Source organism: Seriola aureovittata, chromosome 13 (genome assembly GCF_021018895.1).
Source record: "Seriola aureovittata isolate HTS-2021-v1 ecotype China chromosome 13, ASM2101889v1, whole genome shotgun sequence".
Taxonomy (NCBI): Eukaryota; Metazoa; Chordata; class Actinopteri; order Carangiformes; family Carangidae; genus Seriola; species Seriola aureovittata.
This window is the reverse complement of record NC_079376.1, coordinates 8895330-8912548: the sequence shown is the minus strand read 5'-3', so window position 1 is coordinate 8912548 and position 17219 is coordinate 8895330. Positions and strand designations below refer to the sequence as shown.

The following is a 17219-nucleotide window of genomic DNA, read 5'->3' as shown; positions in this document are numbered from 1 at the left end:
GAATGGATACTAAATGTCCAGCTGTCAGTCAAGAAAGCAGACCTCAGAATCAAGCATGAACTAATTTAAGAAAAGTAAGCTGAAGCTTGACTTGAACATTACTGAAAGTCTGTGTGTGGATCTTATACATGCTGTGTGTGCAAGAGCCTAAAGCCTAAAAAGATCTCAGAGCTTGAAGTACTCTGCTAAGAAGAGAGGCTGAAAAGTCCTAGAATGAAAAACAGTTGTTTGTGGGCTGTGATATCTGCCAAAGGGGGTGTTACTAGGTACCCAGACTTTTGAATGTGCAAAAAAAAAAAAAGTTCACGAAATAAAGTACAGCGAACTAACACTGCACTAAATTAATTATTTATTTTTGAGTTTTTAATAGTTTTCTGCAGTCTGTTATACTGACTGCTTTTCACTGCAAAAATCAACTAAATAAAATGCCCCCAAACTTTTGCACACAACTGTTAACACCTTATGGTGATCCCTCATACACAAGATACCAATATGAGTTATCATAGGAGACATGCACATCACCGCTTCAATTATTAATTACTGAATAAATATCTGATAGATGAGCAATGTATTTCCTCATTTGAATTTGAATTGCATGACATTTGGTTGAGCCACTCCTCACAGACACCCGCCATCATTCTAGAAAGGTAAGAGAACTCTCTAGAAGGGAAGTACTTTAACCGAACCGTCCCGCCTACGTGGACTGTGACTGGAGGAGAACCCGGGCCATTTGCTGCTGTAGCAACAAGGCTGTTGCTCTCATCCTCGCGTGTTGTGTAACAGAGACGGAGCAGCCTGATTGGTTTATTCCACTGGCGAAGGAAGGATAATCACTTGTTCGCTGTCGCACGAGCTAAGGGGAGGCAGGAACTATCCGGCACTTTCAGGCGAAAAGGACTAGACATTTCTAATCACACAGCCGAGGAACTGTCAGCGAGACGCACCAGTACTATCTTATTTTAACCACCCAAGAAACTACAAACTTCTTTACTCTTGTGTAAGCGGGAAAAGGTGAGGCAGCTTCCGGGTTTGGTGTTGGTGCGTATGTACCAGTCATTCATTTATTAACCTACCTATATTTCCGTTTTTAATGATCAGCAATAACGTAAAACAGTCTAAAATGTGTGGTAATATAATTTCACAGTTTTATCATCTAGAGGGAGGGCACAAAGGACTAGAAATTAAACATCTCTTGCCTTTTTCAACATGGCACGCGGGGCAGCATGAATTACTCATGACGTGTTAAGGAAATTACGCGTAGCAGTTTCGACGCAACCATTCGGAGAGAGGCTGAATTAATTGTCTCCTGTTTATTTGCAGACTCTACAACCATGTCAGTGAACATCTACGTCAACAGCCCTAATGTGAAATACACAGATAAACACATTGTGGCTCAGTATGCCTATCAGACCACATCAGTGAAGAGAGAAGGGAACAAAGTCATGGTAAGTCTACAGTCTTTCTCACATTTTGTCTCATGTTTGTAACGTATCTATCTACTATCCGTACAGTCTCTCACTAACTGCATGCTCCGTATGGAGAACAGGTGACCCCCCACACCACTGAGATGACATTTTGTACTGAGAGGCATGTGCCACGGCTGGGAGTGATGCTGGTGGGCTGGGGAGGCAACAACGGGACCACAGTCACAGCAGCTGTACTGGCCAACAAGCTGGGTCTCACCTGGATGACCAAGACTGGAGAGAAGGTGAGTGGAGTGACACAAACCTGTCTGTGCACATACATGCAGGGAATCATCCGCTTGTTTACATTCATTTCGTGCAGAGACTTGAAGCGTGTGGTATTTGAGATGGGAAATCTACGTAAAAATTAAACTTGGTAGACATGATCTTGACTGTGTGGAATTAGCCACAGTGCCTCAAGCAACTTTAAAATCTGGGCAAGTTCATTTCCATGCTTGTTGAAATGGATGCAAAATAAATGGCTGTCTTAAGGTAGGAAAAAACATAAATGTGAACACCTGAAAGCTACTGGTGAAGCTTCTTGTCCTATTATGTAAATATGGCCTCCTGTATGTCACCTGATGGAGTGGTAGAGACTCATTAAAAGCTGATTATACTGACATGTTCAGTAGAGTGTAAAGAGCTTAACTGACTCTGGTCTTGGGGATTTATCTTTATATGGACATGCATTTTTGCCTCTATGAGCTGGTTCTTAAGATTTCCATTTTGGTAATTTCTCTCTGTGGTTCATAGGATTATACATTTGTAATAAACCTTAAAACCAGTAAAAAAAATATACTTCTTAGATGGAATGAAATAACAGTGTTTTTTCTCTACTCTCTTCCTCGTTTCTAAGGAAGCAAATTACTTCGGCTCCTTCCTGCAGGCGTCTACTGTTTGTTTGGGGTCAAGCTTCGAGGGCGAGGTCAACGTGCCCTTCAGAGACATCTTGCCCATGGTCCATCCTAATGATATAGTCTTTGACGGTATGGACAATTGCACATAGTCTGCCTAAGGTTTGACCTCTGAGGTAGAAACTGAGAAGTGTGTGTGTGAGAGAGAGAGAGAGAGAGAGAGAGGGCAAGTGAGGTAATAGCAGTGTTAACAGCAGAGAAAACCAACCCCAGGGCAGAAGAGGCTGACAATTTTTCAGGAATCTTTGGGTCATGGGATTCCTGTGGGATCACCGTGGAATGGGAGTCAATTTCACTATTCATCACGACTGGAACACGACAGATAAAAAAGTCAATGGTAGTGGGAAGTATGGGAATCCTGATAACAATAAGTCAATTTTTATACACAAATATATAGGTCTGATATGAACAAATCCTATTTTCTTTATTGTAAACATAATTCTACTTATTCTGTTTTTTTTTTTTAAATCCTTTTTCATTCTGCTCTGGTGGCTGGTTGGTTGCAGGCAGCCACTTGACCACTGCATGAAGTGTGTGGATGGATAACACATGCTGCAGTCACCAGAAATCAGAGAAGCTGCTCACTACAGAGCCAACATATCTTACAGTAGAACACCTTATTTCACTCTTTTCAAACTAACTAGCTTTTGTCCACACACCTGTCTGAGTCACGTGTGCTCCAGTAACTCATTGGAGACTAGAGCCTTCCCTGAGCGCAGCCCCCCTAGCTAGCGTCTACCAATAGCCTGTATGTGAGGCATTTATGGAACATCTGTAAATTGAGGTTACAGTCTCCTCTAAACTGCATGAATTTCTGCATGCACATCGGTCACCAGCCACCACCAAAGGTCAATTCTCAACCTGTGGAAAACACAAAATAACCCCAGAAAAACAGAACACAGGAACTGGATGGGACAGGTCTTTTTTATTCTGTCATGAGATTTGGAGGGGACATGGGCATTTCTGTGGGAGTGGGATGGGACAGGAGTGAAAATTCACTCCCATATCACCCTGTACAGGGAAGCTCTAAAAGCCTTTCCACAAGGTGAAGATGGTCAGAAATTTGCTCTTACAGTGTCTTCTAATGCAATCTAGTCTGCTGCTTCATAAGGGAATAGCTCTAATAGGCAACCTATTTATAGATCCTTTACAGTCTATTATAAGATGAAAGTGATGGCAGGCATAGGTCAGCTTCTGCCCTTTTTAGTTCTGGAAAGTGAGAGATGTCTAAGGAATTAAACGCCTTTTCTTTTTTAACTTGTGTGTTTGTGTTTTTAGGTTGGGATGTGTCTGCAATGGATCTGGGCAGTGCTATGGAGCGAGCTCAGGTGCTGGATTGGTCATTACAAGAGCAGCTCCGACCGCACATGAGCGGCATGAAACCCAGGCCATCAATCTATATCCCAGAATTCATTGCTGCAAATCAAGAGAGCCGAGCCGACAATGTCCTCACTGGCACCCTGGCAGAGCAGGTAATACACAGTCGGCTTACCTGCAGCGTTATGTCATCTTCATCTGTTTATTCCACTTTAGATTGTGTTGTTTCTGTTGTGATTTTTAATTTGAGTTAAAAGAATAAATGGTCTTCCAGGTGGAGCAGATCAGAGCTGACATAAGGGACTTCCATCAGTCGAGTGGTGTGGACAAAGTCATTGTTCTGTGGACGGCGAACACCGAGCGTTTCTGTGATATCATACCAGGAGTCAATGACAGCGCCAAGAACCTGCTTGCTACAATCCAGGTGAGAACAGGAGCTGGTTTGGTTCAGAAACTTCCAGATTCATAAAACATACTCAAACGTATGAGATCTAAAGACCTCTTGTGGGACCCACCCACAAGAGGTTAAATACCTGGGTCCTACTCCACTTTCTTGGTCAGACTAGTGCGGACTAGAGAGACCAATACATAAGAACTGATGAAGCCGCTTGGATAAGAGGCGAAACGTCTTCCACAGACAAATACAAGTCCAGTTGCCTTCGATTTAATCTGAGAAAGAGATCTAAAGACACAAATCCTTAAACTGGTTTCACTAGTGAGGCTTTAATCGTCCATGAAACCCACCTGAATTGTGTTGGTGGCCAGTAGTCATGAATCACCAATTCAACTTTGATTTCCTCCTAATGTTTAGGACCAAACAGTAATCCTCCATCACATTCAGTGATTATTAAAGCTTAGAGGATGAAGAGATTAGCTTTCCCAACACTTAACTGTGTATTTGTAAATGAAATGCCATAATATGTCTGAAACGGTCAGCTATTCCTTTCATATCAGATCAGGGGAAGAAAATTATGATTTGCGCGTCTCGGATGAGTTTTTATTTTATCTCCTGTCTTCACATGCTTGTCCTGCAGTCAGAAACGATAATAGTCTATTTCACAGACTTGTGATCTTCAGCAAATAGCTCAATTTTAGAGAGGCATGAAGCCGACAATAGAGCTGTACTACAGAGATGTTGTAAAGAGAGTTTCAGGGGATATGTAGCCCTGTGAGTCAAGCTTTGTTCTTCGGTGTAATATGATGATACAATTTGTAACAGCCATTATCTCGCTCTTTTTTTTTTTTTTTTTTTCTATATCCTTCAGGCCGGAGCGGCGGTTTCTCCCTCCACTCTGTTTGCAGTGGCCAGTATACTGGAGGGCTGCGCCTTCATCAACGGCTCCCCACAGAACACTTTCGTCCCCGGGGCCATAGAGCTGGCCGAGCAGAGAGGCGTGTTCATTGGAGGAGATGACTTCAAGTCTGGTCAGACCAAGATCAAGTCGGTGCTGGTGGATTTTCTGGTCAGCGCAGGAATCAAGGTGAGAGAAAGGATGCATGGATGGAAGGAAGGTGGATTATCAAAGTAATTAATGGATGCTAATCAGACTGAGGCGCTCATCGCTCAGAGGAATAATTGTCCTGATGAACGGTTTACTACGAGCTACTATAAAGCCTAATGCACAGTACACCCCTCCCACCAACCCGAGTCAGCTGAAACAACTTAACACCACCTGCGGCTGGTGAAAGTGCGTGAAAACGAGTTATTAAGTGAGTAGAGAAATTAAAACAGATAACTAAAGGTGATCTTTGAACAATGCAACCAAGTCTGAACAAAAACAATTCCAGGTTTATTATGTTTTGTAGGAAAAAAAATATTGTAACAATATTCACTTCTATAACAGTGTTAAATAGCATCCTGTTTGAAATACATCAGAAGAAAATGTTTGAAAGATGACAGGTGATGTCAGTGGAGGGTGCTTGAGCTCCTCTGACAGGTTGTTGGACAAAAAGGATGGGAACCACTGCTACAGATTATTTTACATTTGAAAGCTAGTTATGTATTTAACAACTGGATTATACTTCCTTTTGATAGGAATACAGCTAACCACTAGTTCCTCTGCCCTTGACAGCCAACCTCCATTGTCAGCTACAATCACCTCGGCAACAATGATGGGAAAAACCTGTCGGCTCCGCAGCAGTTCCGCTCCAAAGAGATCTCCAAGAGCAACGTGGTGGACGACATGGTCCAGTCAAACCCCATCCTGTATCAGCCCGGAGAGAAACCTGACCACTGTGTGAGTGACTCAAACACAGAATAAAGAATGTGGATGATTACAGAAAATAACTGATCAGGATTATTAACCATCTATGTGTTATTTCAGGTGGTGATTAAGTATGTCCCCTATGTGGGAGACAGCAAGCGTGCCATGGATGAGTACACTTCTGAAATAATGATGGGCGGGATCAGTACTATCGCTCTGCACAACACCTGCGAGGTCAGTGGTCACTATATTTTGTTAGAAACAAGCAAAACCACACCGTACTACATTAGAGCAGTTTTTAATGCAAGAATCCAAACTGCTAATTGCTGCTAAACTCAACATTCAGATATATTCTTCTTTCTCTGATAGCTGTGGAGGAGAAGGAGGATGAGGAGGGGGGAGGCTCAGAAGTACCTGAGCTTACTGTTAATCCTTCTTAACAAGCTGGAGCTAATTTAAAGATACATATGCAGGTCATTGACATAGTTATTTCATGTTTCACTGGCATACCTGCTTAGCCTTCTACCATTTATTCCGTCACACAAAATAACATATATTCAGGTTACGTTCACACACTGAATGTGTATGGTAAATAAAATGAATTTGGATTAATGTATAGTGGTAGTATTAAAAAGGCACTGCTACGGTTACAGGATCAGTGCACGTGATCAGCATGTGAAGAGAACAATATTTTTTCCAAAAATGGTTTAAGAGTTCCACATGTTCATAAAGGTCTTAAACAATTCCTTTTTCCCGCTGTCACACCATTAAACTCACCTCCTCTTTCTGTGTTTGCAACAGGACTCTCTACTCGCCAGCCCAATCATCCTGGACCTGGTGATCCTGACAGAGCTTTGTCAGCGTGTGACTGTCCGGCCCCAGGGGGAGGAGGACTTCCAGTCCTTCCACAGTGTCTTAGCACTGCTCTCCTTCCTGTGCAAAGCCCCTCTGGTCCCATCAGGGACCCCGGTGGTCAACGCCTTCTTCCGCCAGAGAACCTCCATAGAAAACATCATGAGGTGTGGATCAATTACACTTCAAGACTTAGGTTTTCTATACCTGGGCTGCCTTACCACATAATTCACAAAAAAGTTAAAATTTACATTCAGTAGGAGAAAGATACTTTAAATCACCCAAGCGGGTAAACAGGTGTGAAATGTTGGTGTCTATTTTTGTGGCAGAAATTGACAAGAGTCTGCCTTCTTGTCCTTTTTTTCAGAGCGTGCCTCGGCCTTCCTCCTCAGAACCACATGCTCCTGGAGCACAAGCTGCAGAGAAACTTCCTGCCTCCACAAACCACCTACAGCAACGGTGAAGTAGCTGCAATGAAAAAAGCTATCCTCACCAATGGGAACCATATATCTCTAACAAATGGCATCTGTGCACATGTCGACGATGCAGCATGTGCATTATGATTGCAACACTACAGCCCAAAATAGAACTGAAACTTAATACAGTTTAAAACTTAATACCTTGTATAAAAAGAACAAAAGCTCTCAAGCTGTCATCGTAGAAAAAAAACGACCACATAAAAAACTTGTATGATGCATTTAAAATCATTGGTATTCTGTGAGTCTTGGTCTGTTGAAGAAAGGCATGGTGCAGCTAAATTTCCACCGTATACATGCAATCAGGAATGGAGGTTAGCAAAAGATATGCTATAGGTCCTGCTTTGACAGAGGCCGGTGTGAAGCCACTGACTGCGGTCACCTGAGTCTATATATGACACAACATTATTCAAGGCAGACTATTTTGTTCTAATATTTTTTACAGAATTACATTAATATTTTTGTTAATACAGCTGTTTTTGAATTTACTGTTAGATTTCTTTCACGTGACTTTTAACTTTATCAAGTAGGTTTCCGTGTACAAATGTAAAATACAACTGTACAGTATAGTTCTTAGAAATACTGTTGGTTATATTATTAATACTGTATGTTTTACAAAAAAATGTGATGTTGACCTTGCAGCTCTGAAAATGGAACAGGTAACTGTACATGTAGATGGACTTGATGAATGAGGAGCATATTCTTAACCTGTATTTTGTGTTGTTGTCAATCACTGGCATTTTGTAGTTTTTTCCTTTTTTTGTGTGAAACTAAATGACAGGAAATGTGGATATAGGTTTAACTATTTTGTTGCAGAGTCACTTGGGCTATTTATATATAATAAATGTTTAAATATTGTCATTTGAACTTAATATATCTGAGGCATTAATTATTATGTTTGTCTTTTTTAATTCACTTTTCCTCCTACTCAGCTGTCAAGTTCAAATGCTGTATGTGTGAATAGGTAAAAGCTATTGTTGCTAAAACAAGTATATGACACATCATATAAAAACATGGTAATGAGTAAAAGGAACACATAAACAAATGCCATTTAATCAGTGACAGATGTTGGTCAAATGAGCCTCCTTTGTGTGCACACACACAAACACTCACTTTGGTATTGTAGTTAGCCAAAGTTCTTGAACAGCTGCGTGTGTTTAGACAACATTTCACATTTAAGAACCTTACCTTCTTTATATTGGTAAGGTATTGGTTGTTGGTTTGGTACTGGTACTGCAGTCTCAGGTATTGTGCCTGCACTAGTATCAGAATTTACAATCAATACACAGAATACACACACTTACAAAAGCCTACAGAGCATCCTGTTGGATTTCTCAAACCTTAAAGGAAAAAAAGAAAAAAAGAGAGTTGGATGAGGCTGGATTACCAAAAGGATTCAATTGCCTGCTCCACTGAAAGCTTCAGACTACTTAGTAGTTACAAGTAATTTAGTATTAGTGATGACAAGGAAAAAAGAGTCACATTTTGGTTTGGATTTACTGTCAAAATTATGACATAAGCCAAAAGTTTGATTGAGTAAACAAATTATGAGAGGAGGAAGTTGAAATTACAAGGCAAAATGTTGCATAAAACCCAAATTATTATAGAAAAAGTTAACTTTAACTTAGTCCCAAGTTCTTCTTTTTATTATCTCATAATTTTACCTTTTTATCTTATAAATTGATATTTTATTACATTATTCTGACACAGTGAATCAAAAATCTTGACTTTTTATTAAATATTTTTTGTTTGGCCTGAGAAGTCAAAATTAGCTTTCTGTTTTTAGTATTTTATTTATCATGACTAGTATAAACTGGTCCGTTTCCTGTTTCCCGAACGATCTTCCATCACTTCCGCTGCCGTTGCTGCGACACGGGACGTCAACAGTAATGGCGGACAAAGAGAAACGCCGGTCCGGGGTTATTCCTCCTGGGATGCCCGAGGGCAAAGCCACCAAATCGGACAGCGACAGGGAGTTTTTATCGCAGGCGGGGGTGGGAGAGCTGCTCCGCGGGGCCATCCTGAAGATGGTCGAAGCCAGATCGGACGATCCCATCGGGTTCCTAGCCGACCATTTCTGCAACCTCGCCTCCGTGACAGAGACCGGCACAGCTGGATGCAGCGATGGGGATCAGCTGAACAACAGCCCGCTGAGCGCAGGCGCGCAGGAGCAGCAGCATCTCAACCGGGCACTGTGGCACCTGCGGCTGGCGCACCACTCCCAAAGGTCTATGGTCGAAACAGTGTGATTATAGTGTGGATCATTTTGTTTTCATGGAATTTCCAAAGAGATATATGGCGTTTTTTTATTTTTATTATCAAAGACCCATTTGACATGCTATTCTAATACATATCCTATATTTTCTTCTGTGGTAGATAGCTGATAATTCAGTTAGGCATAATTTTGCTTCACTGAGAAAATGATAGTAATATACAGGTTTAATCAATATGTGATTATGACCTATGTTGGCCATAGTGATTATAGTGTAAAATACAGACCATTCTATGATGAACAATACACCGTATAATGCTTATAGACAATGGCAATCATACCAAACTGCAGCATGTACATTTGTGGCATAATTCACTCAACAGAACAACCTGGACATCTTTCACCAAAGGTTTATTATTAGTCATTTTTAATTAGAACACATTTTGGGTTGCCAGGTTGTGGCTGGTGTGTATTCTCCTCCAGCCCTTTAATTCATCAGGAAGACTTTCCCAGTGGATTATATGACCTCTGATTTTCTTTAAAAGAACTGCAGAGCATTTGGACCAAAATTAATTATTTACCATCTTTTTAAATTTACAACTGCAGACTTGGATCATTGTGAGAACCATTCACAGAGAGTGATAAACTCTTCACCCCTTTATTAATGACTATCAATGACTTGACTGTATAATTAGAGACTCAACAGCATGTGAGATTTTCCACATCCTTGCCATTCTAAATTTGATCTTATTTATGGCTCATGACAGACCTATAAAACATGGTTAAACAGGTCTTTAACCATCATTAGTTACACCTTCTAAAACCTTTGCAAAAGACTTTTTAGAACGTGGTATCTGAGGAATTTTGTTCATTGAGAAATTAACTTTGTCCCTGTTATTGTGGATAATCCCCAGAGCTCAATGTTTGATAGAAAATTACTAAAAAGAGAACAAAATCTACCTTTATTAAAAAGACAAGGATTGTAAACATATCAAAATATTATACTATTTCAGATACTGTTTTGATATACTGCCACCTCCTAGCACGGATGATAAGGCTTTGTCATAGTACAATGTTGTACAGGCTACCATTTTGTTGTATTGATATTATTCGAGAAGTAAATTGAATATAATTAAAGACAAGCTCTTCCTTCTAACTGCTTCGGACAAACCAATGATTCCATTCTTCATTCTACACCCAGATCTGCCTTCAGCAACAACGTCCGTGTGGCCTACGACCTCATAAACCTCACTGGGCCCCATAGAAATCCAGGTGAGGTTCCTGAGGGTCCTGAAGGCTCCTGCACCAACAGCCCCACAGGGGGAGGGGGGGAAGGAGGAGGAGGAGGAGGAGGGGTGAGAGGAGGTCTCTACACACAGACTCTGCAGTGTCTATGCAGTGAAGGCGGAGTCCCTGCCTCCACGTCCGCCCCGCTCCTGCGACGCCTCCATTGCCAAGACCATGAGGCCGTCCCATATGATGTCTTCCGTCACGGTGTGCTCACATGCGCTGTTTTCTCAGACTACATCCGGCAGGCTCAGAGGCTTTACGCTGAGGTGTGCTGCCCAGACGAAGGGCCTGCCTCGCGGGGGCTGTGCCTGGCTGTACTGGGGACCCTACAGGAAGCACTGGAGACTTCCCAGGGCTGTGATGCAAACTGCTGTGTTAATGCTAATACTAAATCTAATGCCTGCTTGGAAGTCAATGTGAAGGCTATCCGCTACCTGGAGGCCAGTGCCAAGCTCTCTCCCTGCAAGCTAGCTCAGGCTATATCTGGAGCACAGGCTCGGGGTCCAGGTGGCAACATGGATGCAAAGGAGTTTGAGAATGCAGCTGCAGAGCTGTTTATCACCCGAGTCAAAGTTGTGTCCTAGGTTTCTTCTCTGTTTTCTCATAATTTATGATTCTACAGCTATGTACAGTATGATAGAGCAAATAATTACCCTGTGTCCTGTCTCTGAACTCTGACCTACTGCTGCCTAAATGGTAAATGTCTATATAACATCTAATTAAAAAAAACACGTACACACTTATCACAGATATTACCTCCTCTCCTGACTAACACTAAACCAAATAATAACACTCGTGATAAAACCTATTGTTTGATGTCTGTTCTTGAACTTATTCATGTCAACGACGTCTGCTGTGACTCACCAAGCAGCTACTGCACTGTGTGAAGGACATAGAGTTCCTTGGATAGACTAAATACATTCCTAGAAATCAGTATTTATCCTGTTTCCATTGTTGTTGAGCCGTCCCCACTAAACACTCAGTTTAGAAAGCAACACTATGTACTGAGCTACATCGAATGCAATCCAATACCACAACCCTGTAATAAATCCTCTTCTTTTACCCATTTTCCTGTTTTGTTGAGACTGTCAGTGGAATAAGGATTAAACTGGTCTGTATCATTGTGGAGGCTGTAGTTTGTGATGCTGTTGCAATATATTTAAGCATTTCTAACATTTTGTTATAGAAACACTAACATTAAATTAAATTGCTGTAGCAGGAAACATTTGGGGGAATAAACATGGATTACAGGAGAAGACTTGTGCAAAATGATGTTCGCTTATTTCACTTGTATGCTTATTTGGAGTCTGCCATTAAAGAGAATGCAATATAAGTGCTCTCATCACACATTCATAAACACTGACAAACTGTTGCAAAGAAAGGCATTTACAGGCAGAGTTGGAGGTGGGAGAACAAAGATGAGACTGACAAGAAGGAATAAAAGAGCTTTTAATTTCTCTCCTCCTCACCCTTGACTCACTGATACATGGACAAGCCACTCAAAGACCACAGATAGACCTATCTCCAGCAAGAGAAGAAAGAGAAGGCTAGAAGACTAGAAATAGAACCATATTAACTTAGAAGAGAAAGCTCTTAGAAATTACCCTCAATACCCAGACTAAGTACTTATAGGTATTCTATTGGAATAGAAATATGCCACAAAAAGTTCTGTATGCAAGAAATACAAAACACAGGTTCACTGAGCAAATAGCATATCAGCATAACTCCAGATTGTCTACATTTTCACATTCATATTCAGAGAAAATGATAAATAATAATAATAAATAATACATTTTATTATATTCTTACATACTGTATAGGTTGGTGGTATATGAACAGCTCACAAAAGTCACACTGCAGAGAGAAAATCCAGGTAACTCACTCAAGCAAACAGCTGTAATTTTGTACCTATCACTGTACTGATGCAGGCTTTGATGGCCAGCTCTCCAAACTAAACACAGACACTCAGCCGTTTTAACTTTGTTGTTGTTAACAGTGCTTAACATTAAAGGCCATACATCTGCTTTAGCAGTTTATACATACTATTACTCTTCCCAGCATTTTACTGTGTAAACAGTTTAAATTAACTACAAAATTTAAGTTCTGTCTCTTACATGTTAATGCATCAGTAATAATGATCTTATAATAATACATATAACACAAACGCTGGTCTATTTTCCCTCTAATAATTCTGTACTTTAACATTTTAAGATTTAGATTGCAGGACATTCATTGTAATGGAGTTTTATTTTTTACACTGTTTTGTTGCTACCTCTTATGTAAATGATTCTGATGATTTCTCAGACAAGAAACATCCTTTCAACCACTGCTTATTTTGAGACACCAGATGGCAGCACCTTTGTGCTGGTCAGTCGGACACAAACAGGAAGAAAGCGGATGTACACAAGCTTGCAGTAGCCATATGGTAAAATGACAATAGGTGCGACAACACCTGAGCTGCTGTAGTACTTTTACCACCGTAACTTCATGTCCTGCGTGCTGTCTCCCGGTTGAAGTTGTGAAAATGGAGGAAGAGGAGCAGCTGCGGTCGTTCATGTTCCTGATGACCTACATGCTGCTGAAGCGCAGGAGAGACATAAACAACGCAAACACCCAGAGGCGCAATGAGATCCAAAGACGCATCCGACACCGACAGTACTTCTTCCAGAGACAGAGGAGGATGCTCATGGTCAGTCGCTTCCTCTCTGTCTCGTTTTATGTCCCTCACAACCCAAAAACCGGCCTGATCACATATAATAGCTTCAGAAAATATTCAGACCCCTTTTACTTTTTGCACACATTTTTGTTCTGTAGATCTAAATTTAAATAGATAAAACTGCCATTTCCCCCCATTAATGTACACTGAGTAACCCATAATAATAAACTGAAAACATGTTTTTGGAAAAGTTTGCAAATTTATTAAAAATCAAAAACTGACATTCTCTTTTTAAAAAATTCAGACCTTAATTAGGTACTTTAGAGAAGTTCCTTTGGCAGGAACTAGATGGATACAGAAGTGTGCCAATACCATAGAGCAGAAGTTAACATAAATAGAGCTGCAACAATGACTAATTTATAATTTTATAATATTATAATTCTATTCTCAGTAATCGATCTCTTGTTAGGTCTATAAAAATGTCAGAAATTATTTTTAAATGCCTGTCACAATTGTCTGACCAACAATACAAAACCCCCAAATTTTGAAATTTACAATCATATAAAACAGAGGAAGCTGAGAATTTAGAAGTTGAAACCAGACCAGTTGTTACGCATTTCTGCTTAAAAATGGACTGGAATGAGAATGAAATGAGTATTAAAATTGCTGCAGATTAATTTTCTCCTGATTGACTAATCGATTAATCAGTGAATTCTTACAGCTCCAAGAATAGAAACTCCAAATTTGCAATTGTACTTGACAACAAAAAGAAAGTAAAGCCAGGGGGTATGCTGCACAGATCATACCAAAACAGACACACAAATATGTGTTTTGACAGCTTCTCTATTTGCACTATAAGTGGTGATACAGATATTGTTTTTTATTTTACCAAACAGAGCAAGGAAAATGTTTTTCTGTAGGAATGTCTGCATTCTTGAATATAAAATCTGGCTACAAGTATCACAGAAATTAATCATCTAGAATTGGTAATGAAATTCAGGCACTGGTCAAAGAAACAAAACATGGGTCCTTTCAACAGTGGTATTAACAAATGTCATAAAATCTCTGAACTGATTCAAAGAAAATGTATTTTATTTTATTTTTGATCCCTCCTCAGATGATGATAGCAGGAAGTATCCGCTCCAACATCCGCACTCGTCCCTGGACCACCACTCCAAGCACTGATTGGTGGGAGCGTGTGGTAATGACGGAATTCCAGCCCTCTGATTGGCTGGATAAGTTCCGTATGAGCCGGGAGACTTTCTTCTACCTCTGTGACAAACTGAGGCCCCGTCTGGCTCGCCAGGACACCAGCTTCCGCCTGGCGCTCCCTGTGGAGAAACGTGTGGCTGTGGCTTTGTGGCGTCTGGCGTCAAACATCGAGTACCGCACCATCAGCACCCTGTTCGGTGTGGGGAAGTCCACTGTTTGCAGGTGTGTTAGAGACATGTGTCACGCTATCGTGGCACTCCTCAGCTCAATCTACCTGCGCCCCCCCAATGAGCAGGAGCTGGAGGATTCAGCCCAGCTCTTCCTCTCCCACCTGGGCTTCCCTCACTGTGTCGCTGCCATCGCAACACTCCACACAGCCATCATCACTCCATCAAACAACGCATCTGACTATGCTAACCCTGCCGGCTGGCTCTCAGTGCTGTCTCAGGTAGAAAAGGCACCTTCACCTGTGCTGCTGCAAATACATGCTCATTAGTTGTCCTACATCAGATTATGACTTCTAGCCTCTTTCTGTCTCTCTGCTGTTTCAGGTGGCCGTCAGTGGACGGGGGCAATTCTGGGATGTATGTGCCAGTTTCCCAGGTGGGACAGACCCAGCTGACATCTTACAGAACTCATCACTGTGGGCCACAGCTGCAGAGGGTGGACTATCACCAGCCCTGCTACCTATCTTTGTCGGAAAACCACTTCGGTTAAGTAAAAACCAGCAGCATGACAGTTGAATCAGGATCCAATTCAGTACCAAGTAAATCTAATTTTACAGGCATTTAAGGATACAATATACACACTGTAGAGGTAAATTGCTAGTCTTTTCCATTATTTTATTTTGTTTATTAGGATTTTACTCCGCCTTTGTCACTCATCTGGCATTAAGGCATAAACAAAAGGACTTAATATCCGTGTGTGAAAAAAAAGGTTCGATAAAAAGGCAGGGGACAACACACATCTCACTAAATTTAATCATAAAAATGCAGAAACTTGACAAATGTATTTTTACTTTCATTCATTTACTGTACATTCCTGTTTGTTTTAAGCCTGGTTATAACCTTGTTTTTTTTTTTTTTATAGTAACAGTTTTTTATGTGTACAGGGGTTTAAGATTTAAAGCTCTGCCCCCTAACTGAATGTCAAGACAGTGGATGTTGTCCCAATTCTGTCAAACATGTTTAGTTTTAATATTAAAGTGTCCCGGTGTGTTTTTTCAGACCATAACTGACTGAAAACCATCTGTCATGTCCAGGTATGTGCTGCTGGGGGAGGCCTGCTACCCGCTTCAGACCTGGCTAATGAAGACTTATCCTGAAGAAAAAGGCAGGAGGGCAAGTCACGCAGCACTGACAGAGCCGCAGCGACTCTTTAACCGGCAGATCACCAGAGCGCTCCGCGTGTCCGAGGAGGCGTTGCTGAGGCTGAGGGCACGTTGGCAGTGCCTGAGCAAGAGGAACGACTGTGGACTGGACGTGGTACCCACCATGATCCTGGCTTGCTGCATTCTGCACAACATGTGCGAGTCCCACGGTGACGCCTTCAAGGCAGGGTGGCAGGTGGAAGTGGTCGAGGCAGAGAGCCCTCAGCCCAGCCACAAGCAGCTCCTCTCTACCAGTATGGATCAAAGTCATGCTGAGGAGGTTCGACAGCTCTTCTGTGACTATTTTCAACAGCATAACAATTGATAAAGGACTAATATTATTGATAATCCTTCTAAACTTTTGTACTCATGCTATTATATTTTTTGTTACACTAGCAGTATAGCTATAAAGATAGCAATGTCCGTCTGAACTGTCAGTCACATGTACCTCTATGCTAACTGTAGCCAGGCAAGTTAAAGCAAGGCAATATTAGCATTTCAAACCTGTAGAACTTAAATGCACTTCAACCTGACGAAGTAAAGCTCACACTGATTATAAAAAAAAAGCCAAATCTGGCAGTGTGGTGCCCTAAAGTCAGAATACATCCATGGAAGAAAAACACTCAACACTCTTGATTTAGTCAGGAGCCTGTCTTCACTCTGGTGCCACCATCTGTCCAAACTTCACATGTTTAGTTCCACTACTGGTAAGGATCTTAGAACAGTGAAATAGTCTTTTATCCATTTTGTTTTTAAATCTATCAAACAATTATGTCTTCTATCTTTTAATAAAACTGTTTCTACATATCATTTATTTCGCACATTTGTATGAATTGCATCATTGCATAAAGGTCCCTGTTTTATTTTAAGAAAGTTAGATGTGTTGTGCAGATAGATAGATGGATAGATAGATATTTCCTAAAAGCAAGAAGAATGCAGGATAAGCATAAGCATGATATGTAAACCTGAGATGAAACATCTTAGTGATTATGGAGATGCAGCTGCAGATCCCACATATTCCTCAATGCTAAGCGTCCTCATTTGCTTAGTGGACTTACTGAATGAATATTTTTAACAGATGTTGCATGCAACTGTACTCTAAGGCCACGAGAGGTCGCTGCTTTCACAGTTCAGAGCCACTACGACTCTCACTAATAATGTGTCTTGTCTAATGCTGCTTGCATTATACTGCAGGTTATTGATGGAGTGATGGGGAGTGCTTGTTGAAATGTCTTCTGTCTTAATGATCTACAT

The 17219-nt window shown here is 41.1% G+C and overlaps 3 protein-coding genes across 4 annotated transcripts; all 3 read left to right on the top strand.

Moving 5' to 3' along the window:
* Nucleotides 1-765: 765 nt before the first annotated feature.
* Nucleotides 766-8093, top strand: LOC130180301 (inositol-3-phosphate synthase 1-A-like). 2 transcript variants are annotated; one of them, XM_056393767.1, is made up of 11 exons: nucleotides 766-1038; nucleotides 1321-1445; nucleotides 1547-1708; nucleotides 2320-2449; nucleotides 3656-3849; nucleotides 3969-4118; nucleotides 4960-5175; nucleotides 5767-5931; nucleotides 6019-6132; nucleotides 6700-6917; nucleotides 7118-8093. In XM_056393767.1, exons 2-11 carry the CDS (start codon nucleotides 1332-1334, stop codon nucleotides 7311-7313), a joined length of 1659 nt encoding a protein of 552 aa, XP_056249742.1. In that variant the 5' UTR covers nucleotides 766-1038; nucleotides 1321-1331; the 3' UTR covers nucleotides 7314-8093. The 2 variants fall into 2 exon arrangements, with proteins under 2 accessions (XP_056249742.1, XP_056249741.1); XM_056393766.1 differs by having other exon boundaries at nucleotides 767-1011.
* Nucleotides 8094-8968: 875 nt separating this feature from the next.
* tpgs1 (tubulin polyglutamylase complex subunit 1) lies at nucleotides 8969-11851 on the top strand. The gene is made up of 2 exons (XM_056393770.1): nucleotides 8969-9453; nucleotides 10640-11851. The coding sequence occupies exons 1-2, from the start codon at nucleotides 9026-9028 to the stop codon at nucleotides 11310-11312; spliced, it is 1101 nt and encodes a 366-aa protein (XP_056249745.1). The 5' UTR covers nucleotides 8969-9025; the 3' UTR covers nucleotides 11313-11851.
* Nucleotides 11852-12907: 1056 nt separating this feature from the next.
* Nucleotides 12908-16775, top strand: LOC130180302 (putative nuclease HARBI1). Its single transcript, XM_056393769.1, has 4 exons — nucleotides 12908-13417; nucleotides 14502-15044; nucleotides 15148-15308; nucleotides 15858-16775. The coding sequence occupies exons 1-4, from the start codon at nucleotides 13253-13255 to the stop codon at nucleotides 16288-16290; spliced, it is 1302 nt and encodes a 433-aa protein (XP_056249744.1). The 5' UTR covers nucleotides 12908-13252; the 3' UTR covers nucleotides 16291-16775.
* The last annotated feature ends 444 nt before the right edge of the window (nucleotides 16776-17219 follow it).